The sequence below is a fragment of the Eleutherodactylus coqui genome, chromosome 8 (genome assembly GCF_035609145.1).
Source record: "Eleutherodactylus coqui strain aEleCoq1 chromosome 8, aEleCoq1.hap1, whole genome shotgun sequence".
In the NCBI taxonomy this organism is placed as follows: domain Eukaryota; kingdom Metazoa; phylum Chordata; class Amphibia; order Anura; family Eleutherodactylidae; genus Eleutherodactylus; species Eleutherodactylus coqui.
Window position 1 is genome coordinate 24,497,789 of NC_089844.1, and position 26,085 is coordinate 24,523,873.

At 47.4% G+C, this 26,085-nt stretch overlaps 1 protein-coding gene across 1 annotated transcript in view; it reads left to right on the forward strand.

The window, feature by feature from the left end:
- HSPBAP1 (HSPB1 associated protein 1) overlaps positions 1-26,085 on the forward strand; it is a 51,552-nt gene that overhangs the window by 17,554 nt on the left and 7,913 nt on the right. Inside the window, exons 3-6 of the mRNA XM_066575329.1 lie at positions 7,598-7,782; positions 15,238-15,374; positions 19,225-19,396; positions 24,669-24,752. Of these exons, the coding sequence (XP_066431426.1) occupies positions 7,598-7,782; positions 15,238-15,374; positions 19,225-19,396; positions 24,669-24,752 (578 nt within the window). The remainder of the gene's footprint in view (positions 1-7,597; positions 7,783-15,237; positions 15,375-19,224; positions 19,397-24,668; positions 24,753-26,085) is intronic.

A 26,085-nucleotide genomic window follows, 5' to 3' on the forward strand; every position in this document is an offset into this window, starting at 1 on the left:
TATGGGGGGTCACTATTACTACTGGGGCCACCATGGGGGTCACTATTACTGGGGTTACTGTGAAGGTTCACTATTACTATAGGGGGCATTATTACTACCGTGGCCACTATGGGGGTCACCTGTTACTGTGGGGGTCATTATTACTACTGGAGCCACTATGGGGTCACCACTACTGTGGAGGGGCATTTTTACTACTGGGGCCATTATGGGAGTCACTATTACTATACAGGCTAACAATTGGCCCTTTGAACACAACCATAAGTCCGATGTGGCCCTCGATGAAAATGAGTATGACACCGCTACCATATACCATTCACATAGTTGCTCCCGCATCCCGTGCCGAGCGTACCTGTAAAATCAATGGTTTTAGTTTTTCGTGCTGCATGCAAATCATGGGTTGAGGTCCGGTGGGTAGCTGGACTGTCCATAGTGGGCTGGCCGGACCATCTCGGGAGGGCTGTGTACCTCTCCAAGCACCGCCCCATTCTGTGCTAGTGACATAGGACGTTCTCGCGTCGTCATCGCTACGGTCTACATCACGCAAAAGTGCCGTGAGGAACATGATCGTCACATGCAACTTTCATCTGTTCCTGTTGTGGGCCGATTCACGGAGTCCAAGTGTGCATGCGCCCATCACTAGCACAGAATGGGGCGGTGTTTAAGGAGGTACACATACCAACCGACACAGTCCGGCATGCCCGCCATGGATGGTCCAGCACGCCCGTTGATTTTACAGGTAAGCTCGGCACGCGATGCAGAAGTAACTATGTAAATGCCCGTGTGAATAGTATAGGGGGTTTAATAGGTGAAAATATGGTGCAGGTATAATAATCATCGTTGGCTTATTCACTAATTGTTTGGTTTAACCCCTTAGGACCAGGCTGTTTTGTACCTAAAAGACTAGACTTTATCAATGTGGTGGTTTTACTACCCAATTTTGATTTCCTTCAGCTCCCCAAATTATTTTTACTGTGTTTTTTATTTTCTCCTGTGACATATAGAGCTTTTTTTTTTTTTTTTTAAACCCCTTAATCTCATGGCCTATTTTGGCGTTGAGGACCAAGCGGTTTTTTTTTGGTATTTTTCCATCTCCATTTTTCAAAAGCCATAACTTTTTTATTTTTCCGTGGACGCGGCCGTATAAGGGCTTGTTTTTTGTGTGGCGATCTGTAGTTTTTATCGGTGCTACTTTTGGGTACATAGACTATATCATAAAACTTTTATTATTTTTTTTATAACAGGGAGAGAAAACGCATCAATTCTGCCATAGATTTTTTTTTCTTTTTTTAACAGCGTTAATCATGTAGCATACATGACACACTTAATTTTTTCTGCGGGTCAATACGGTTACAACGATACCAAAATTGTTATTTTTTTTTTAGGTTTTTACACTTTTTTGCAATAAAACCCCCTTTTTTTGGAAAAATTTTTTTTCTCTATAGCTGCATTCAAAGTCCTGTAACTTTTTTATTTTTCTATGTACGGAGCTCTATAAGGGCTTATTTTTTGCGAGACAAGCTGTAGTTTTTACTGGTACCATTTTGGGGAATGTACGGCTTTTTTGATCACTTTTATTGCATTTTTTGGGAGGCAAAATGCTAAAAATTAGCATTTTGCCTCTGTTTTTTAGCGTTTTTTTTAATGCTTTTTGTCATACAAAATAAAAAGCATGTTCAACTTTTTGTACACGTCGTTACGGATGTGTCAATACCCAATATGTGGGGTTTTAATTTTTTTTTACCTTTTTTTATGCTAATATTAGAAAAAGCATAAAAAAGGGGATTTTTTTTAACGTTTTTCTTTTCTTTTTTTTACACTATTTGAGTCCCTCTGAGGGACTTGCAGCACTGTGCCTATGATCGCTGTCATAAGGCATGGCAGAGCTACTGCCCTGCCATGCCTTATCGCTTATACAGCCATTATAGGCACAGGCAATACAGGACGCCAGTGTCTGGCGTCCTGTTGCCATGGTGACAGGCCGGGCTCTCGCGATGACATCGCGATAGCCGGCCGGAGACACAGGGGGAGCGCAATCCCTCTGTGAACCCTTTCCCTGCCGCGATCTACTTAGATCGCGGCAGGGAAGGGGTTAATAGCGGGGGGCGCAGCTCCGATGTGACTGACAGCCGGCTCCCGCTGCGGGATAGCGCGGGATCTTATGTGATCTCTCGCTATCCCCAGGCTGTACCGGTACGTCCTGGAGCGGGAAGGGGTTAAAGCTTCTTGATTTCATTGGGGGTAAAAAGCTAATATATTTTTTTTTTTAACATTTATAGCCTTTTTTTTTTTACTTAGCATATGTCCGCTAAAATAAAGTATGTGAACGGGTTCCTCATTTTGGTTCGGACGTTTTGATACATAATATGTATGGTTTTGGATTACAGGGAGCATACAGTGATGGTTTTGGTTGACGTCGGCTTTGGGTCATTTTTTACTATCTATGCCCCAATACCATCATATAGGACCTCTGGGGGTCATTCACATTGTGTGTCTATTTTTTTATTTATTTGACGCTTTCCCACTGTAGCTGGGGAATCCATAGGAGCCCAGTTACAGGGAAAACAACCCCCATAGTGACACTAGTTACTGGCAGAGCTGATCAGGGTCTGCTGTAACAGGGGGGACAGATAGTGGAAGTCATACTTCCACTTTTTAGTACATGGCACTCATTGAGCCCTATGTACCCGGGAAAGGAGGAGGCAGAAGCTGTTAAATGCTCCTCCAGGTCCTCGGTTGTGACTTGCAGCTGAGAACCCGACCTGCTTCTGCTTGATTGCAGCAGCAGAGGCTTTAATCCCAGGACCAAGTGCCATAAATTTACGGTGCTCGACTCCCAAGGGGTTAAATAACGATAGTTTACTTATACAGCGAATATCAAAGACTGAACAAGTTCTCGTTTGAGCGAGCCAACGATGTATCTGCTGTATAAACAGGCTGTATGAGCAAACGGACGCTATTGGCGTAAACGGACCCTTAGTAGGAGAAACGCGTGGAGCGGCGTATGAATAGCCCTGATTGTAATAAGTCAGTTACCCAAACGTGCTGTGAGAAATGTACATTGTTATCAAACCGCAATAACTGAACAGCTCCTAAGTATTGCGGTTCCGGGTTTGGTACACTGAATCCTCGTTGGTCTCCAGTCATCCGCGTTATTATCTACTGTGGTGTCTGACATTATATCGCACCTGATGCCCCTCAGTCACTACGACAACTCCTAAGGTCAGGGATCCAGAGGGGCTTCCAGGCTCGGGGAGTGGGCCGCTCTAGTCAGGGCACTTACCCCACACTTCCTACGGGCACTTGCAAGGCCCTGCATAAGTTTTAGGTGGCTCGGTTGACTTCTCCCATATTGGCGATCTGCCGTTTGTTGTACGGATCTCTTTAGTTCTATCAAATGATCTATTTCGGCTTTGTGGACATTCTCCAGGGACTGGAGGCGGGAGATATATTACCTGCTGCCCTCCTTCCACCCAGTTTGGCCACTGATTCGCCTGTTCCTGAAGCCCCTCTTCACTCTTCCAACATGGCCACAGCTATGCTTAGACCACCCGGTGCACATTGACCACCAGTGCCAGCCATAGGTTAGATGGTACTCGGTGTAGAATTTATGGTTGTCCCCCTCAACCCCCGTCATAAGAAAAAACAACATCTATTGCATTGATTTGCAGTTTGCTTGTATTCTTCTTGTGCAAAACGTAGAACACACCAGAACAGTGAATAAATACAGTACCAGAACCAAGATCATACAATAAATACAGTACCAGATCCAAGCTCAATACATAAATACAGCTCCAGAAGCAAGCTCAGTACATAGATACAGTACCAGAAGCAAGCTCATAACCTAAGTACAGCATCAAAACTAATCTCTTAACATAAATACAGACCCAGAGCCATGTTTAGCCCAGAGATACAATAACAGAATGAAGCTCATAACATAAATACAGCACCAGAACTAAGCTCAGTAAATGGCTACAGCACCAAAACCAAGCTCACAACATAAATACAGTAACAGAACTCAACAATTGTGTTACGGGGGTGCTGATGGGCTGACAGACATGGGCTTGGAACATCAGAGACGAGGAGGTAGAGCCAAGAGAAGGATCATACAAGACGCTGCCGCACCGCATAAGATCACCTGGCCAGTAGAACCTAAGGGGAGTGATCGCCCCCCAGCCTACATCCACCTGCTGCCTCCCCTGCTAGCTGGCGCCCAGTGCACGTAGCGAAGGCTGGCCATGCTGACCACTGGTGATGCATCGGTAGTCTAAGACATTACAGGCTGGTGGGATTGGCCGTGTCTGACTACCTACACACAATGGGCTTCAAGTAGGGACAGGAGCTCCGTGGCCATGTTGCAAGAATGAACGGGGATTGTCGGCCAAACTGGGAGAAAGGACGTCAGTAGGTGATATAACCCCCCTCCAGGTTCTGGACAGAACGGTCCGCTTTATTTTTTTGTGTTCTTATATGTAGTCGCCCCGCTGCACGCAGGCAATTTGTGGAGAGCTGGGCAGGTATGGGGTCCCACTGGGCTTGGGTGGGTCAGACAGGAGACCCCCATGGGTCTGTCACTCTTTGGCCCCCAAACATCTAAGATGGACCTGGTGGACGCCCTGCGTCAGTTTTCTTCACAGCCCATCAATACGTTAAGTGATTATGCGGAGGTGTCCAGGACGTTGCGTTTCTGACCCCACGTGATGCCGCCAGCGGCTGCTGGTCAGCGGTCTCCATCTATAAAGTGCGCTCTTTACCCAGCATCACTCTGGACTCCATGGCCTTTCCCGATGTCCCATAGACTGAACCGCCTATAAATATCCCTTCTAGATGCCGAGCGGCCGGATCTCCTGTGACGCCAGTAATGGGCTCATTGACCAGAATAGCTAATCATTAGGCTACTGAAGTGCGGCATGAGCTGCGGGTGCGATGAAGGCGAGCCATTAATATTACAGTACGGTAACTGCGGGCGGGGGCGCTGTGCCGCTAATGACAGGTTTTGTTCGGAAGTCGCCGACAGATTAGAAGGTTTAAGTTGTTCCTGACTAACAGAACACTTTGTAACGACGTCGGATCGCGAAGAGATTCAGCGCCGCCGCCAGAACCGGCTGCATCCTAATATGCAGGAACACCGTGTCGGAGGCGATTAGTTATTCCGGACAAGGAGGACATTAATAGCGCCGAGTCACAGGAGATCCGCCGTTAATCAACTGTAAACTGTGGCGCTCCAGATGTCGCAAAACTACAACTCGCCGCACACCGACTGGGAGTTGTAGTGCCGCAGCGGAGGGGTAATCATGGGGACCGGACAGTTTTTGCTTTACACACAGTGATTAGTGCTTGATGCGGCTCTGAGCGTTTGTAAGGATGATTAACCCAATAATGAACAGCCGCTTAATTGGAGTGACCAGTCTGCTGATGACTCCATGTGGCCCTCTGATGCCCTCTAAAGTATTGGCCCCCAACCTGCGGCTCTTCTGCATTTGTATGCAGCCCCTTATGACTATTGTCTCAGTGAGCGCTGAAGCTCCTGTAATGAGAGCGTCAGCTCCTGGGATCAGCGCCGGTTAAGGCTCAGTTCTTCGTCTACAGCCCTGTGTCTTTATAAACAGGAGGACACGGAGCTCTGCGACCCGACAACTCTGAGGAGTGGGTAAAACGCCCCCGTCTGGGAGACCAAAAGGAGAAAATAATTTGGAAAAGTCCAGGCTCATCCTTGTTGTTAAAGCCCGTTCTCTTGTTGTTGAGATCCCTCCTCCCTTGTTGAGGCTCCTCCCTGTTATTAAAGCCCGTCTTCTTGTTGTTGAGATTTCTCCTCCCTTGTTGAGGCTCCTCCCTGTTATTAAAGCCCATCCTCTTGTTATTGAGATCCCTCCTCCCTTGTTGAGGCTCCTCCCTGTTATTAAAGCCCGTCCTCTTGTTATTGAGATCCCTCCTCCCTTGTTGAGGCTCCTCCCTGTTATTAAAGCCCGTCTTCTTGTTATTGAGATCCCTCCTCCCTTGTTGAGGCTCCTCCCTGTTATTAAAGCCCGTCCTCTTGTTATTGAGATCCCTTCTCCCTTGTTATTAAAGCTTCTCCTCTTGTTATTGAGGTCCCTTCTTTAAGTCTTCTCCCTACTATTGGTGCTCCTTCCCTAATTGTAGTGTCTTCTCTTTCCTATTATTGAGGCTCCTCCCTATTAATGCTCCTCCCCCTGAGGCTTCTTCTCATGTAATCTAGGCTTCTCTTCTTGTTATTGTGGCCCCTCCTTCTCCAATTGAGGCTCCTCCCCCTGAGGCTTCTTCTCCTGTAATCCAGGCTTCTCTTATTGTGGCCCCTCCTTCACTAATTGAGGCTCCTCCCCCTGTTGAGTCTCCTGCTTTTATTTAGGCTTCTGTACTTGTTATAATGGCCCCTCCTCCTGTTATTGATGCTCCTCCTCTTGTATTTGAGGCTCCTCACCCTCATTGTGTGACAGTTTCCTGGTTGTCTTCTTTCTCCCTGGGGTTTAATTTCTTGTGATTTATAGTCTTCTGTCCCTCCTGTAATGTTTTCTATGCACCAAACTTCTATATATAGAGAGCAGCCAATTCAGAGAAGTAGAGCTGCAGTGTAAAGCATGATGGAAGGGTAAAGCAGAAACTTTGACCCAAGAGATGGTTTTCAGACTCCAACAGACAATGCAGTTGAATCAGAGTCACTGACCATAGCTGTGTCCTGTGGAGCTAAACTATAATTATGTATCTAATCCTACCATGTGTGTTAGTCTGCTGAGCTGCTGTATCTAACCCTACCATGTGTGATACTGCCTGCTGAGCTGCTGTATCTAACCCTACCATGTGTGATTACAGTCTGCTGAGCTGCTGTATCTAATCCTACCATGTGTGATACTGCCTGCTGAGCTGCTGTATCTAACCCTACCATGTGTGATACTGCCTGTTGAGCTTCTGTATCTAATCCTACCATGTGTGATACTGCCTGCTGAGCTGCTGTATCTAATCCTACCATGTGTGATACTGCCTGCTGAGCTGCTGTATCTAATCCTACCATGTGTGATACTGCCTGCTGAGCTGCTGTATTTAATCCTACCATGTGTGATACTGCCTGCTGAGCTGCTGTATCTAATCCTACCATGTGTGATACTGCCTGCTGAGCTGCTGTATCTAATCCTACCATGTGTGATACTGCCTGCTGAGCTGCTGTATCTAATCCTACCATGTGTGATACTGCTTGCTGAGCTGCTGTATCAAATCCTACCATGTGTGATACTGCCTGCTGAGCTGCTGTATCTAATCCTACCATGTGTGATACTGCTTGCTGAGCTGCTGTATCTAATCCTGCCATGTGTGATACTGCTTGCTGAGCTGCTGTATCTAATCCTACCATGTGTGATACTGCTTGCTGACCTACTGCATCTAATCTGATCATGTGTGATACTGCTTGCTTAGCTGCAGTATCTAATTCCACCATGTGTGATACTATCTGCTGAGCTGCTGTATCTAATCCTATCATGTGTGATACCGCCTGATGACCTACTGCATCTAATCTGATCATGTGTGATACTGTCTGCTGAGCCGTGTATCTACCGTATCTGGTGACTGTTGGATACTTCGCTTCTCCTAGAGCCGCAGTTTGAGACCTCCTGTGACTACATTAATGGGAGTCTACGACAATTCCAAGACTGGGTCAGTGGGAATTTGCAGGATGCATCCGGGCCCTTCAGCCAGTATGATAGATCGGAGTCCTGGGCTTATGCGGATTACAAGTACTTGGCCCTTCTATTTAAGGACCAGCCTGAAATGCTGCAGGTAAGTCCCATTACATAGTACATACATCCCATAATGTCTGTCCACAGCGCCGGATGGTGTGTGATGCTCGTTATAAATGATGGCACATCTTACTTTTCCCTTCATGCAATGAAGCTTTTCTATACACCTCTGCTCCATTATTACCTGTGTCCTGCTGGTGTGTCAGTCTTCACTGCAGTTCTAGCATTCTATTCATGAATCGGAAGCTTAGAATGGTGATAGCTATAACAGAGAGCAGGGGATTATGGGAGGATGTAGTGGCTATAAATGATATGGATCCATGCTGCATAGTATATAATAACTGGGTGATTATCATCGGTATCCCGGTTGAGGTCTGTGAGACGATCTCTAAACATAAGAAAGGCAAAATCTAATTCAAGGACAAGAGTAAAAAAATTGACTGAATGTAAAAATTAAAGGGGCTGACCAGGGTTAAAAGAACATGACTGCTTCCTTCCAAACACAGCGCCACCCTTGTCCATAAGGTTGTATGTGGTATTGCAGCTCAGCTCCACTGAAGTAATTGGGAGCTGAGCTGCAATACCAACACAACCCACGGACAAAGGTGGCTCTGTGTTTAGAAGAAGGCAGCCATGTTTTTCTAACCCTGAACAACCCCTTTAAATCACGAGGAACGTAATAATCAGCGGAAATGAAATGTCAGTACAATGGTGAACGTGATCGCCATATGAATGTATGATGTGCGCCACTTTTATCCTACTTCATAACAAATATGGCGGATCTGAAAAGCGATGCCTCCATGGGGTGTGACTAAATAACCTGCAACAGTCACGCCAAATTTATTACGGCCTAGCACCATTTGCACTTGATAACATTGGCGTAGTGCAGCACAGCAGGAGGTGGCGGCAGCATGTCTGTTAGTTGCGCCAAATTTATTGCGCGCCTTCATGGATTTGGCGCAACCCTCTGCACAATCCCGTCTCCATCTTGCATCAATTAAATTGATTAATATCGGACAGGTTACCTGCGCCGATTCTGGACGTCCGTTCGCCCTCCGAGTACCAGCTGGTAATGAGTTGCTCGTGGCGCCCGGCAGTTTTCTGCAAGGAGCAGGTGACTTGGGGCTTGTTAAACATGAGCCAAATGTCCATCGTCGCCTACAGCGGCGCCGGCGTCTTGTTTCGGTGATGTTCCTACCGGTGGGAGGTGAGGCGCAGTCAGCCATGTCCGATACATCCTTGATTAATTGGGCCATTTGCGACGTGCTGGCGGTGGCGATTGCTCTGTTTATCTTCGGCGGCTGCACCAGTCGAGGTAATGATTCCATTATCCCTCTCAATGAGCGCCATTCTGCATTTTAATGTTTCTCCCTTCATCCTGATCTCGTTCTATCAGACTCGGCATCGGCTGTTAACCCCCGCAGTGCCGGCCCCGCCGCCACCCTCTGCGCTCCATTTCTTGGGATAACTTTGGCTTTGTGCATACGTTGTGTTATCTATCTCCAGCGGAAAATTAAAAAGTCCAACAATTAGCCGGCAGGACAGATTAGCGCGTTCCAGGCTGCTGATTACGACCTTGATGAATGGACCGAACGTCCTTCTTACTACTTAATGTGCTTTTCTTTCCTTTCTCTCGTGTATAACATTCTCGCGGCCGAAGATAAAAGTCGTTGCTTGCGTTAAACCCTAATGGCAGGAAGCGTTTTTCCTCCATCTGAGACTTTGGCGTCGAGACTTCGAAATAAATCAGGAAATAAAGTCATTCTTCAGCCTTCTTAATAACGTGTCAGAAGGACACAACTGAAGGACTGCGCACTTCTTATCTGCACTTCTGGTGGAGCGCTGCAGGAACTTCAAGGAAAGTTGGCAAAAGTTTAGAAAAGCAAGTCACGTTGCCCACAGCACGGCCGGCCTTGGCAACGTGCGACCTGTGAGGTCGTATAGAACTCCAGGCACCATATGTAAGGGGGCAGGGAGGGGGCACCAGGCACATTTAGGCTGTAGACCTACTCCCCCTTCCCCTACATTTTTCTTGCTCCGTGCAGCAGCGTCTTGTGGATCAACATGAATCATTCTACTCCTGGCTCTACTTCTTCCCCACTGATGATCCGAGATGCCACTTACTGCAAGCTCCTCAGCACCCCTACAATACAATCACTTAGTTCTGGTGCTGTATCTATGCACTGAGCTTGGTTCTGGGGCCGTATCTATGCACTGAGCTTGGTTTTGGCATTGTCTATGTTCTAAGCTTCTGGTGCTGTATTTATATTATGGCATTTTAGAAGTTTTTAAACTTTTTATTGACAAATCAAGTTCAGGTAAAGACTCAGTATTTACAGTGTTGACCCTTTTCAAGACTTCTGCACTTGGCACCGGCATGCTGGATTTTAGCTTCTGGCCCAAATCCTGACTGATGACGACCCATTCCTCCTAATCTGTGCTTGGAGTTTATCACTGTTTTTGTTCAGCCTCTTTTGAGGATTTAACACCTGTTCTCAGCCCAGATTTCAATGTTTTGTTCACTGAGCCACTTTGTAATCACTTTTGCCCTGTGCCACGGTGCTCCATCATGCTGAAAAAAGCATTGTTCATCACCAAATTGCTCCTGGAGGAGGTTGAGATCCCATTCTTTATTCATGGCGGTGGTCTCGGGCTGTGAGTGAGCCCACGTCCTTGGAATAAAAGCAACCCACATATGAATGGTCTCAGGATGCTTCACTGTTGGCATGACACAGGACTCATGGCAGCGCTGACCTTCTCTTCTCCGGACAGTCATTCTTGCAGACTGCCAAAACAGTCTGATGGGGGCTTCATCAGAGAAAATGCTGGACACGGATTGGACTGCAGAGGACTGGGGGAAAGTTATTTTCTCTGATGCTGCTGGTGCTTGTCAGACGATCAGAAGCTCCTCTCTATTGGGGGTCTGTAGGGGGCGTCCTGAGCCCGGTCATCTTGTGTGCCCCCATCCACTGGTCCCAACACCCCCTAACAGTCTGGTCAGACGCTCCTCTCTACTGGTGGCCTGTAGGGGGTCCTGAGCCCGGTCACCTTGTGTGCCCTTCCACATCCACTGGTCCCAACACCCCCTAACAGTCTGGTCAGACGCTCCTCTCTACCGGTGGTCTGTAGGGGGTCCTGAGCCCGATCACCTTGTGTGCCCTCACACATCCACTGGTCCCAACACCCCCTAACAGTCTGGTCAGACGGTCCTCTCTACTGGTGGTCTGTAGGGGGCGTCCTGAGCCCGATCACCTTGTGTGCCCTTCCACATCCACTGGTCCCAACACCCCCTAACAGTCTGGTCAGACGCTCCTCTCTACCGGTGGTCTGTAGGGGGTCCTGAGCCCGATCACCTTGTGTGCCCTTCCACATCCACTGGTCCCAACACCCCCTTACAGTCTGGTCAGATGCTCCTCTCTACTGGTGGTCTGTAGGGGGCGTCCTGAGCCCGATCACCTTGTGTGCCCTCACACATCCACTGGTCCCAACACCTCCTAACAGTCTGGTCAGAACGACCGGTTGGGCTACAATTCATGGATATGACCATCCAGCTTCTCACATCCCAATAATGCGCCCCTCTCAGACTCTGGTAACGGGGTGAAATCTCTTCTCTGTGTCGTAGAGGCGTCTAGTGGCCAACAAGCTCTACAAGCGGAAGAAGAGGTCACTACACGCAAGGGGCCTCCGAGAGCCTCTTATAGGCCAAGTGGGGAACCAGTTTTAGGGCCTCAGGTGACAAGACCGTCCATCTAATCGCCACAACTCCCATCATTTACAGATCTGTCTGAGATGGAACTGCAGGACGGGTTCTGCAGTAAACCGACAACTTCTTCTGGGGGCCTGAGGGTTTTTGATAAAGAGTATATTTGTCAATAAAAGTTTAAAAGTGTATGGAATGCCTATACTTTTACTTCAGTATACTGGGCTGTCCGGATGGGGGCGCTAGCGAGGACACAATGTATTGATACACAGTATTAGATACATCGGCTGCTGCCTCGGGTTGTGTCCCCAGGAAAGCAGCGGTTTGGCCCCTCAGCGGTTGCAGGATGTAACAATGTTGCAGCAGGGTTATGTCTGCTATCCATAATGAGGTCTTCTGCATCTCCTGCAAGTAAGGTGAGGCAGTTACCTGAGAGCTGAGCAACACCGCAGGGGAGGAGGTAATACCTGTAAGCCGAGCACTACCGGATGGCAGAGCGGAAGAATGGGTTATCCACTGATCCTTTTGCAGGAGCGACAGAACTAGCGTCCATCTGCAATCAGCGTGCCCTGCCAGGAAATCACCCCTCCTCTCCGTCATCCCGCACACACGGATTAAAGAAACAGCAACATTATGGAACACTGGCAGAAAGAAAAGAAAGTCCAAAGTAGGCACATTTGTAGATGGGGGGGGGTCACCTCTATGGGACCAGAGAAACCTCTGACTAAAAAGATCTAAAGAAGACCCTCAAGCAGTAAACATTGTTACAACCAACCCAAATTAGTGTCGGTCTCACTTTTGACTACGAGCGTAGACTCCGTGAAATTGGTCAGCCTTGCAATCAGTCGTGGGTATAAGGAAAGTGATGGCGGTGGGGAATCCACGATGTCTCAGGGTGGTTTCACATCTGCGACGGAACCTCTGACCGGCAGAGAAAGCTCTGCAGGCAGCACTGTAGGTGAAGCGCCGGGCAGCTGACCCGGAACCGAACAGACTCAATTGTAGTCAATGCGGTCCGTTCAGCGCAGTTCAGTTCCATCATAAGATGGAGCCACTCGACCAGGGGATTCCCCTTTTTTGCTTGGCACCCCCGAACGGAGCATGAAACTGGAACCCCTGATGCAGATGTGATGCCACCCTGATGCCACCAGACGAGCCCTATTGATTTATCCTGCTGTGTTAATGGAATCTGCATTGGCGGCTGTGGTCGGAGCTTCTGACGCGGATGTGAATGAGCCCTCATCTGATCTGCAGCTTTGTAATACACTAGATACAGTTGTAACAAACAATACAGAGAAGTATTAGGACTGTAGAAGCACTCGGCCTCTGCATGCTTCCATCCACTGACAGCAAGCAGTGATCTTAATGACATTCAGGCCCCAAGGTGAGATGGTGTTTTCATATTTGTGCATGTTCTCATCCTGAGTCATGTGACCACCTGGAAGGACACAGAGCGAGTGACATCACTAGGGCGATCGGCTCCTGCGCCGCTAAACTGCGGTCATCTAGCGCTCGCTTTCCCTCCTGTTCCTGTCACTGTTGTCCTGCTTCGTAGAACGTGGCTGTCGCCTTCCTGCTGTTTTCGGAGACGTCTGCGGTATTCGCGGTGTTTGCTCCTCTGCGCTGACCCAGAACATTTCTAATCTCCGACCTGAGCCGCCAGAGATCCCTTAATGTAGTTTAGAGTCCATTATGTTATTAGCGTCTATCGCAGCACCGCGCTTATTAATTGGAGTAAGCAAAGGGACGTGATCAGGGAGAGATAGAGGCAGCGTCCGTCGCGTCACCGATACCGGATCCGCCGTCGCAGAGATAAGGGATGATGGAGTCTGCAAGAGCCCAAAAATCACCGCAAGATGGACAGTAAATCAGAAAAAGTTGTGTGAAGAGAAAATTAACTATGATAGCTCTGCTGGGCCGGGACACGATGTAGTGCTCTCCAGGGAGTATCTCCTGCAGCAGAATAGTGAGTGCAGCTCTGGAGTATAATACAGAATGCAACTCGGGATCAGTACAGGATAAGTAATGTATGTACACAATGACTCTACTTATCCTGTATTATACCCCAGAGCAGCACTCACTATTCTGCTGGTGGAGTCACTGTGCACATACATTACTTATCCTGTACTGATCCTGAGTTATATCCTGTATTATACCCCAGAGCAGCACTCACTATTCTGCTGGTGGAGTCACTGTGTACATACATTACTTATCCTGTACTGATCCTGAGTTACATCCTGTATTATACCCCAGAGCTGCACTCACTATTCTGCTGGTGGAGTCACTGTGTACATACATTACTTATCCTGTACTAATCCTCAGTTACATCCGGCATTATCCTCCGGAGCGGCATTCACTATTCTGCTGGTGGAGTCACTGTGTACATACATTACTTATCCTGTATTATACCCCAGAGCTGCACTCACTATTCTGCTGGAAATGTATGTACACAGTGACTCCACCAGCAGAATAGTGAGTGCAGCTCTGGAGTATAATATAGGATGTAACTCCGGAGCAGTACAAGATAAGTAATGTATGTACTCAGTGTCTCCACCAGCAGAATAGTGAGTGCAGCTCTGGAGTATAATACAGGATGTAACTCTGGATCAGTACAGGATAAGTAATGTATGTACACAGTGACTCCACCAGCAGAATAGTGAGTGCAGCTCCGGAGGATAATGCCGGATGTAACTGAGGATCAGTACAGGATAAGTAATGTATGTACACAGTGACTCCACCAGCAGCAGAATAGTGAGTGCAGCTCTGGAGTATAATACAGGATGTAACTGAGGATCAGTACAGGATAAGTAATGTATGAACACAGTGACTCCACCAGCAGAATAGTGAGTGCAGCTCTGGAGTATAATACAGGATAAGTAATGTATGTACACAGTGACTCCACCAACAGAATAGTGAGTGCAGCTCTGGATCTTTTTTTCTTTTGGCTGTATGTATCACTGATATTTTCTTGCAGTTAGTGGGTTTTTATCTGACCTTCTATGTGACCTATATTTCTCGAGCATCATGGAGTCTTCTGCCATTTGCGCAGAGCCGGCCGATGCTGACAGGTTCCCTCCCTTGTCTGCAGCGGAGGAGCTTCGGCTGTGACAGGACGGCGGTCCGGATAGTTCGCGGTTTGACGTTTCACATTTTGATCGCTGTCTGTGAACTTTATCAGTCATTGAAGAAAAAGGAAAATCACAGAAACAGGAAATCAATGAGCGAAAAACATTTCCAATCCGAATGAGCGCCATTGATGATAGACGGCGTTGTCACATACGGGCCTGGCGCTATAGGTTACATTATATACCAACCCTGCAGATTAGTTGGCTTATGGGGGTGCATATTGACCCTGACTCTACAGCTCAGAACCCTCTACCATGGGGTAGAAATGGTCTAATGAAAGCAACCCCCCCCCCAGTACTTGCTATAGGAATGCATTGAATGATCCTCGGTGCGCCCACGAAGCGTTGAATCATTCTATCTGTACGTGACTGTGCACACTGTTACTGCCGCGCCATTACTTACGCAATCCCTATCAACTACCTTTACAGTCGTCGGTTGAAAATCAAAGACCTAAGTGATTCGTCACGGGAGGCGGCGCTGGAACTCGCTGCGAGTGTTCTGCTTTTCTGTTCTCCAGAAGCGAACACTTTAACGTCTGCGCCGTCTGATTCGCCGCAGTAGTCAGTACCTGCAGCGTTGTGGGGAGGGGTGTTTGTACGTCCTGCGCTGGAGGATGCTCTAATTACAGCTTATAGACATGTCCTCCTCTTCTTCTTGTTGCGGTGGCAGGAGGTGTCCTGGGCTGACTTCGGGTTCCCGGGAAGAGACGGACGGGACAGCACTTTGTGGATCGGAAGTCGAGGAGCGAATACGCCGTGCCACATCGATTCCTACGGCTGCAACCTGGTGCTACAAGTGCAGGGCAGGTAATGCGTGATCAGGTGGTGATGGTGGCGACTCTTCAGCACTCATCCCACTCGTAGCCTCCGATAACCACCGCCAGTCAGACACAATGTTGCAAGTTCAATAGCTTATATTGTCCACATGTAGCAGAATTGGCGCGGATGTTACGCAATGCAAGATTTGCACCAAATACTGCAGCAGAAAGTTAAAATCCTCACCCTTAAAAGTGAACGGGTGAAATCCGCTGCAGATCTGCAGCAAAATAACCACCAATTGGTGCTGATTTTTGTGCGGATCCACACCAAGATCTGCAGCGCAAAATAGTCGATCCGCACGAAAAAAAAAAGCAATTTGTTAACGCAGCCTATCCACAGCGGAATCCGACCCTGCCCTTGCCCATCCGGGTCTTCTATTTTCTTCCCTGTGGATGTGTGTGGAAGTCCCGGCCGGAACACTAACGCACATGCGCAGTGGAGTTTTTTTTTTCTTCAAATCCTGCTTTCCCGCGGAATCCGGGAAGCTTTAAGGGAAGCCGTTTTTGCGGGATCCGCACTAAAATTGAGCATGCTGCGATTTTATTTCTTTATTTTTTCCGGACTGGTCCGCAAATCAAATCTGTATGCTTTATTTTATTTATGGACGCCCATGTATCCATATGGTAGGTTTGATTGGTGGGGCACCCGCGTGGATTGTGCAAATCAAACCTGCCCATGGACTTTGGGCCTGAAGCTGTGTTCACACATGTGATCGCAATCCGTAAAAACGGTCTGTTTTGCTTTTTTTTTTCCTTCGGGGGTCCTGCTCCGTTACCGGAGAAGTAGGACGGAATTCCTGCCCAACCAGCACTGAATAGACCCCACTAACATATGTGAGATCACCGTGTGATTGTGATGATGTCACTAGTTCTACCTCCCCCCCCCACCTTCCTCTCTAGTCCTTCAGGGTCCAGTTTATTTAATCCTCACAGATGATCCCGGCTGTAGAAGAGTTAATCCTCCGGAGCCTACGGCGGTGCTGGGATTAGCCCTGCTTTGGGGTCTAACGGTTAAATGCTGAGCATTAGTGATCCGCTCGCCTCTGCTGCCCCTGGGCTGCCCCCTCCTGTGTTAACTCCAGGCGGTCAGTCCGCACCGCACGCTTATCCCTTTTATGATTATTTAATGCGCCATTTATTGATGCAAAAAAGCCTGGTAGATCGGAGCGCACGCTGCAAAATGTTGTACATGTGAATACTAATGGAGGACGGATCGATCAGAGGAGAGAGATGCATGTGGGATCCTAATGGAGAGCTGGCCGCTGCCATTACTTCCAGCACCGCTCCCCGGCCGTCGCGCGTCTCTCCTAGATACCCGTAAAACTTTGCACACCACAGCACCATCGCTGGGTCCACAAGCTCAGCAGGCTCATCCTCTGAAGTACTCTGTGCTGCTGTCTGGATCCTGTTCCTTCCACTAACTAATGTATGTAAGGGTGAAAACAGAGATCTGTCCATCCAGATCAGCCGATTTCCCCATTTTAGTGAAAAATATTCCATCTGAATCAGAACAATCCCCGGATCGCCGACCCTTTTGAAGTTTTTAATGATTATAACGTATCATTTGTATCGCTCAAGAAAGATGTCCAGGCTCTTCTTAAACTCTTTTTTTTTTAATTGAGTTCACCATCACCACATCCTCAGGCAGGAAGCTCCATAGTCTCACTGCTCTTACACTAAGGAACCCCTCTTCTATGTTGGTGTAGAATCCTTCTTTCCTCTGGACCAGCGGTTCACAAACCTGTGCTCCACGAGCATCAGTCAGGGGCTCCGACCGAGGGTTTCTGTGGTGGCGAACCTGAGGCACGCGTGCCAGAGGGGGCACACATGCCGACAGCTGCTCACCACTGTAGTGGTTATCGGTTCGGCTGCTGCAGTTCCCCGCCGCTAGTCACGCAGCGACGCTGACCTGGGTGTACACTATCACTTCGGTGTGCACCCAGGATCCTCCTCCCCTGAGTCCTCTCCTCCATGATTCTGCGGAAGAGGACAGGGGAAGAAACGTTCCTGGCTCTCACACTGAAGTCAGTGTGCACCCAGGATCAACGCTGAGCAGAGGAGGAGCGGCGCTGACTGCAAGGAGAAGGGAAGTATATGGGTTGGGGGGGCTATTATTACTGTGGCTACTGAGGGGGATTATTATTACTGAGGGGTTATTATTGAGGGGGTAATATTACTGTGGCTACTGAGTGGGTTAATACTACTAGGTCCACAGTAGTGGTCACCTATTACTACTGGGGTCTCAATAGGCGTGACCTATTACTACTGGGGCCACTGCAGGGGTCACCTATTACTACCAGGGCCAATATAAGGGGTCCCCTGTTACTATCGGAGCCAATATAGGGGGTCACTATTACTGGACGGATTTGCTGTGGAATTCACAGTAGCTGTAGCCATAAAGTGGAGCTTTTTAAAATGATGTGGAATTGCTCTCTCCACAGAACCCGTGCGGTTTTTGACATGCGGTGCGGGATTTAATTCCGCAGGATGTTAATTTTAAATATAATGTATCAATAGCCCATCCAGCGCTCCAGTGGTAATCCCTGTATTTTGTTTTTCTTTTTTTGAGCAGCCCTGTCCTTTTTATAAAGATGGAGGTAAAAATGTCATAAGCCACGCCCATAACCCCTCCCCCTGACCACACCTTGGGGCTCCACGAGAAATCTTTGCTTCACAAAGGGCTCCATGGTTGAAAAAGTTTGGGAACCACTGCTCTAGACATAGAGGGCGCCCCCTTGTTACAGTACTAAGTATAAATAGATGATGGGAGAGACCTCTGTATTGACCCCTGATATATCTATACATAGTTATTAGAGCGCCCCCTTGTTACAGTCCTGGGTATAAATAGATGATGGAAGAGACCTCTGTATTGACCCCTGTTATATCTATACATAGTTATTAGAGCGCCCCCTTGTTACAGTCCTGGGTATAATAGATGATGGAGAGATCTCTGTATTGTCCCCTGATATATTATACATGGTTATTAGAGCGCCCCCTTGTTACAGTCCTGGGTGTAAATAGATGATGGGAGAGATCTCTGTACTGACCCCTGATATATCTATACATAGTTATTAGAGCACCCCCTTATTACAGTCCTGGGTATAATCGATGATGGGAGAGATCTCTGTATTGTCCCTTGATATGTCTATACATAGTTATTAGAGCACCCCCTTGTTACAGTCCTGGGTATAAATAGATGATGGGAGAGATCTCTGTACTGACCCCTGATATATCTATACATAGTCATTAGAGCACCCCCTTATTACAGTCCTGGGTATAATAGATGATGGGAGAGATCTCTGTATTGTCCCTTGATATATCTATACATAGTTATTAGAGCACCCCTTGTTTCAGTGCTGGATATAATAGATGATGGGAGAGATCTCTGTATTGTCACCTAATATATCTATACATAGTTATTAGGTCGCTCCTCAAACATCATTTTTTTTTCCAAAACCAAATAACCCCAATTTTGATCACCTGTCTGGGTATTGTAGTCAGCCCATTCCATTAATTACTTTAGTTGCCGCCTTTGTACCCACTCAAGCTCTAATAGCTGACATCTAACCCCATCGCTTGGTCCCTGCTCCCGTAACCTCAGCAGACTCTTCTCCTGAAATACTCTGTGCTGCCGGTGCCCCTACTCCTTCCACTAATGCATGACCTCCCGCATGTCCCCATAGCCCTCCACGCATCAGCACACCTTCCCTGCCCTCACTAACCTGATCACATGAGATTGCTGCCCCAACAAGGTCAGCATGCGCCTAACCTGACATCCTCTGTGCTGCTTGGGACATATTACATAGGTGTAATAATTCAGGGTATATTCTTGTTTACAGGAAGAAGTGGCTCCTGTTTCCCCCTGAAGACACTGCGTTCCTGTACCCCACCCGAATCCCATATGAAGAGTCCAGCATCTTTAGCAAGGTTAATGTGGTGAATCCAGAGCGGTGGCGTCATCCGGCATTCTCGAGTGCTCGACCGCATGTGGTTACCTTACATCCAGGCCAGGTATACAGCATAGCGCTGAGGAACCGCTGACCTGTACGCAACCATGCAGAGTGCTGCAGGGGGGACACATGATAAAGTGATGTCGCGTCTTCATGCAACTTTAATACATTTTATCACACCTGCTGCATTTACTGCATACGCCGCCTTCAATTCTTACATTCCTGTTTCCTTGCTGAATCCTCATCGTTCATCACTCAGCATTGTTAAGTACTAGTGATTAGTGCAACTTTATGGGAGTCAGAACGATTTTCTGATACACTGCTCCAAAAACTCAATGCTGAATGCTAAACATTGTCTTCCTGCAGCCACCACTAGAGGGAGCTCCCTGCAGACTGTATATACATTGTACTCAGTAACACTGTAGACAGTGAGCTCCTTTAATAATAATGTATATATTTCGCAGCACTTTAGGGTATGTTTACCCTGTGGAATCTGACGCAGAACCGTCCGCACAGATTGTGCCTGTAAGACTGCAGCAGATCCACAAGGATATTGAGACCCGCAGCAAAATCCACATATGAAATTCCAGTGTTGGAATCGCGTTGGAAGCTCCACATGCGGATCTTACCATTGATAGGTCTAAATCGCGGCGTGGATCTGCCACAGAAATATACGACATGGCCGCGGACTTCTGCGATTTTTAGAGAAATTTCCACGCTGGATTCCGCCATGTCAGCAAATCCTTACAACCCAGAGAATCCAAGTGCTGAAAGACCTATTTGGGGAATTTTTTATTTTTCCGTTAACGGATGAGGGCTTGTTTTTGGCGCGGTGAACTGTAGTTTGAATGGTACCATTTTTTTGTGAATAACGCCGGTCAGCACATTGTTACAAAAGTCACAGTACCGAAATAAACGAATCATTTCTTATCGTTTTTATGAGCTCAACACGAATATGACAATCTGCAATTTATATTTTATCATTGATGTTTATATCAGACACGCCTGCCGGTAGTAACGGGCCGACCTTCAAAACGAGAGCCAATAAAAATGAACACATGAACACCAAAATACTACAGATTAGGACAATTTCAGTGTTTACCAGTGTGTTGCATTGTATAACTTTTATTAACTACTTTTTTAAACTAGGGGGGGGGGGACTTTTCTTTTTTCAGCATTAAGCATGCAACATAAATGACATGAGAGCTTTTTTTTTCTGCAAAATTTTATATATTATACTGTTTCCCTGAAAATAAGCCCTAGCCTGATTTTTTTTTTTAGGATTTTTGTAAGCCCTGCTTCAAAATTAAGCCCTAGTTACAGTTAATAGAAAAAGGCAATTTTTGTCTCACCCATCACTGCTGGTGCAGCCGGAGGCCGGCTGTCAGTCACAACCGGCTCCTGTTGTGGATGGTGTTGGCTCAGCTTTTGATTCTGCTCCATCCATAGGACGTAAGCTTACATCCTGGGGAGAGAACAGCTGCCCAGCTCGGATGCAAGTTTATGTCCCGGGGAAAGAAGGGGTTAAAAAGCCCATTTACAAAGGCCAAGAATTGGCCCGCTGAACCAAGTGCTGATCAACAAAGCATATCGATTGGCGTTCTCCCTGCCATTCACACACAGCAGATGATCGGCTTTATAGGGATGCAAAATCTGCCTCCAGACGTGTAGCGCTCCTCCGCGCGGCCGCCGGTACGGCGCAGATTGTTCCTGCATGCAGATCTGAAATCCTGTATGTAGTGAAATAAAATACGTAGAATCCGCTCCGGGAAATCCGCCCACGGTTATCTAAACTGAAAGAGGGGTTCTGCAGCAACAGCCTGTGCAAACGCATGGCAGAAAACCGTGGTTCTAGCGCAGATTATGAAGTGACACGGAGTGCGCTCTTGTGCGCCTCCCTTTACATGCTGCTTCTTGACACGGATTCCACATCTGAAAATCCACTTACAGATTTTCCCCAGTGAAGTGGGGCCGACGCTTCCTTCCTATCCGTTATGGGAGCAGGAAAACGGAATCCATCGGCTGAACAGATTTGTCTTATAATGGCGGACCCCTGAGTATTATGGAGTACTGCGGTTTATTGGTCTAAATGGCGTAACCTACTGCGCTATTTCGTCCGGGATGTTTACACAAATCGGGAGATAAGGCTCCGAACAAACCTTCTGATGCGGATGTGAAAAGGTCCAAACCACATCTACACCGTGCTGACAGAAGCATCGGGACGCACATTGTCCCATTTCTCAGTCCAGTGTTGGCCGCCTTCGGGCTCCATGACTGCAGTTCCCCTCCGCGGCCGCTTTCCACCAAGTTCCCCTAGATGTGTGGAGGGATTTTCCTCAGTACTTCGAGCTGCCTCAGATAGTGATGGGGGATAGCAGGTGTGTTGGATGCATGGATACGATGTTCTAGTTCGCCTGAAGACGATGCAGTCGTGTAGAAACCGCCCTCCAGGTAACCGCCACACCCAAATGTGGCCGTCCGATCGGAAGATGGTGTACCGTGATTCAGCTTCCACTCACTTACAGTCCGTCGCTCCGAGCCTTATTGCAGGCGCCGCTGTGCAGTCACTGCTGTGATGTTGTGTGCCGCCGCTCATCCATGGTAACCCTTCACATGCCGTTCCCTACGGAGGGTTCTGGTAGTAATGGATGTCCCAATGGCCCATGAGACCCCCTGAGCGAGGGCAGACGATGTGTGTGATGTCTTCACAGCTCCTACAAGGCTTCGTTGTCCACGTTCTGTCAGTTTATGAGGTCTCCCTGAACGTGGCGGCACCGCACACACCGGATGGTCTCCATTCCTAATAACATGGCCAACAGTGGACTCTGGAAGGTCCAGAAGCTGCGATGCCGGACTAATTGGTTGGTAACACCCCACCACCACCAGACCCAGTTGTCAGCTCTATACATGATGACATCCCACCGCCAGACCCCGTTGTCAGCTCTATACCTGGTGACATCCCCCCACTAGACCCTGTTGTCAGCTCTATACCTGGTGACATCCCCCCGCCAGACCCCATTGTCAGCTCTACACCTGGTGACATCCCCCCCACTAGACCCTGTTGTCAGCTCTATACCTGGTGACATCCCCCCGCCAGACCCCATTGCAAGCTCTACACCAAAGGGCATCTGATGGCTTCTGTACAGGGATCTGATGTTTGATCCTCCCCTTATACCTAATGCTTGCACATCACCTGACCGCACAGGACTGATGGGGGCAAATACTTCTGTCAATATGGTGTATATGCAGTGATGCTACTGGAAGAAATTACGCATCACACGGTCTCCTTGGATCGCAGGCATCACGCGTGGTCCTCCAGCCGTGTTTTATCCTTCAGCGCTCTTTACATCAGGCAGCGTTCGCATTACGCCATTTTTTTTGGCAGAACAACATTTATTCAAGATAATTCTCCCAACATGTAAAGTAACGAGCGCGATAAGACGGCGCAAAACATTTCCCTTGGCTGCGTCTGAGCCCTCATGAAGCACAGGATGCCTGAAAACATTCAGGAAAATGACTTCATGGTCTCTTATCTGGAGACGAGGAGATGCGCCGTGTTCTCGCCAGTGGCGGCCGTTACAGCGGCATGTTAATAGTGCCACCTTCTGGTCCGTGCAGGGATCACAGCAGATATTACGTTATTGCTTTCCTTTTTCATATCGCTGCCATTTCCCACCTGTGTGTCGCTGGCCATAGTATGTATCTGCACTGATACAATGTAACAAACTACCAGGACAGCAGGCAGACTCGTGCAGCTGATCCGTTTATCTCACTAGATTGGATACAAATGTAACAAACCCTCAGCTGGGAGAAGTATTAGATCACAACTGGGTTTCAGGCTCTGGCTATAAACAAGAATATCCCCATTCACTAACAGCAAGCAGAGATCCTGAAATAGGAAGTGAAAACAAAGTCTACTAGTAAGAGCAGAACTTATATGCGCCTTCCGCTTTACGGAGACACGGGCCGTTTTTCCTGTGAGCGTTTTTTTACTCGGACGGCCGTCTGTCGGTTCATTTCTCGGAGGAGAATCGGACATTCAAGTCAATCGGTGCTTTGAAAAAATGCAGAATACATTCGCGTGGCATGCACGTGCGTTCCGTTTTTGCTCATGCACCCATTGACTTCAGAAGGGGTTGCAAATGAGATCAGTTGAGCAACCTTCCTTTTTTTTTTTTTTTTTTTAACGCACAGATAAAATTGATGACGCGCGTGAAAAAAGCGAAAGTAAAAAAATTGCATAAAAAATCTGCCCTATTTTCACAGATCAGTCACCTGCATATATAATGCCTAAATTTGATTCTCGTGTCTCGCCTGCGTTTCGGCTCGTCTCTGTTAGCGGCAACTCCTTGTGACCGTGGGGGAGTTGCGCTTGTTTCCTGGTTATAAAATGATGGCGTCTTTATATTCTCGCCACCTGCAAAGTGGCAGAATCGTCCGTAAAGGGAAGAGCGAGCCATGCACATCGCCAGCCTGTGTCGCTGGTCGAAAGCCCTCAGAAGATGAGAGTGGCAGCTGAGAAGCTGACGCCTTCCATCTGCTGTCACTTGGAAAATCTGCGCCAATTCTGCAGGGACTCATCCCCTCCAGGATTTAACCCTTCCCTTTCCACATATGCCCATAGACCTGACTTTCCCCACATTTTAGCACTTCTGATGATTTTTGGTGGGGACGTTTGGAGTCTTCTAGTCTTCTCGGGAGAGTTGGATAGACAACCATTCGCTCGTACGCCCGTGTGCCCACGGACGCTCGCCACCTGCTCAGGACAAGGACAAGTGTTTAGTACTTGACACTTCCAGAATTCCCGTGGGCAGTTGATTACTATTTTTCATACTGTATAATTTCGCCACTTTTCCCGTCGCTAACGGCGCCATGAAATCAGTTTGCATTGTCCTTGGCTTTCTTTATCGCCGCCATGTGGGGGTGGCAAGTTATGGAGGATGAAGACGACTGGCACCAGAGAACACTCCTGCCTAATCCCTGCTGCGCCGAATGTGACTGCAGCCTGATTACGACCTCGAGCGAGGACGACCGACTTGCGGCTCTTATTTACTAAGGAGCGCAAAATAAAAGCAATAGAAGATAAGAAGGGGGTATTATTTGAGGATTGGACAGGAGGACGACTCCGTCACTTTAATTTGCCAATATGGACACCAGCAGAGCGGTCACCCTAAATGTCGCCATGTAGGGGAGCTTGTGATACGCTGCGGCGTCCAGTGCAGGGTACGTGGACTGCGGCTGTCCTAAGTGGCTTTCTTTGTTATCTTTATGGGGGGGGGGACAGTATAATTCATTATATATAATGTAACCATTGCTCTTACTGCCCCCTGCAGGTGCTGCTTGTGCCGCGGCGCTGGTGGCATTACGTGGAATCTGTGGATGACGTCACCGTGAGCATCAACTCCTGGCTTGAGCTGGTGAGGTGTCAGTAATAACCCGGTGGGGATGTATATGGGATCTTATATCGGATGCTGTAGATTATATGTGCTATTACTTATGGCTCTGCTGCAGGTTACCATCCATGATGTGAAACCCCCGGTGAGATTGGATCGGGTGCAGCGGGGGTTATTTGCAAAGATGACTTAGTTCTTCCCGTACGATTTTTGCCATCCTATTAAGATATTCCTGTCTGTAAATAGCAGCATCGGTCGTTGGGGATGACTGATGTGACTCTGGAGACCCGGGATATCAGCAGTCACTGAGCCGGCAGATCCTTACATAATAATGGAATAAACAGTCAGTTGTGACATCACTGAACGTGTATCATAAGAAATGATGCTGTAGCTGATAATAAGTGATTACATCACTGCCTGTACATAATAATACATGAGGACAATGTTGTTAATACACGATGATGTCACTGCTTACTGATAGTACATGATGACCTCATTGCTTGCACATAATACATGATGACCTCACTGATGATGCATGATGACATCACTGTTCACTGATAATAGATGATGACATCACTGCCTTCACATAATACATGATGACCTCATTGCTTGCCCATAATACATAATGACATCACTGATGATACATGATGACATCACTACTCACTGATAATACATGATGGCATCACTGCCTTCACATAATACATGATATCACTGCTTGCACATAATTATACGACGACATCACTGCTCACTGATTAAACAGGATGAACTCCATTGATAAAATATATAATAACATCATTGCTCACTGATGCTAGTATACTGTATAATATCAGTGTGGAGTGATGTCATCATGTATAATATCGTTGCTCCTTGATAATACATGAGGACATCACTGCTCACTGATAATATACAGTATGATAACATCATTATCATTAAGTAGTGATGTCATCATGTATTATATTGTAAGCACTGATGTCATGATATATTATCTCTTATGACATATACCGTGTTAGAATTATGTCCCAAGGTCCTGATTTTGAACAGTGACGTCACAATTTATTGTCTATACTGTTGTTTTTTATGGAGTAGCATTCTTTTTTATCAGTGAGCAGTGATATCTTCATGTATAATGAGTGATGTCATCAGGTATTATTAATGAGCAATATATGCAGTGTGATGACATCATTGCTCATTGATAATTCCTGATGACTTGACTCATAATAGATGGTAACATTACTGCTCACTAATCATTCATGATGACCTTGCACATAATATATTATGACATCACTGTTCACGGATTATAGACGATGACTTCACTGGTCATAGTTTACGATGACATCACTGCTCACTGCAAATGATA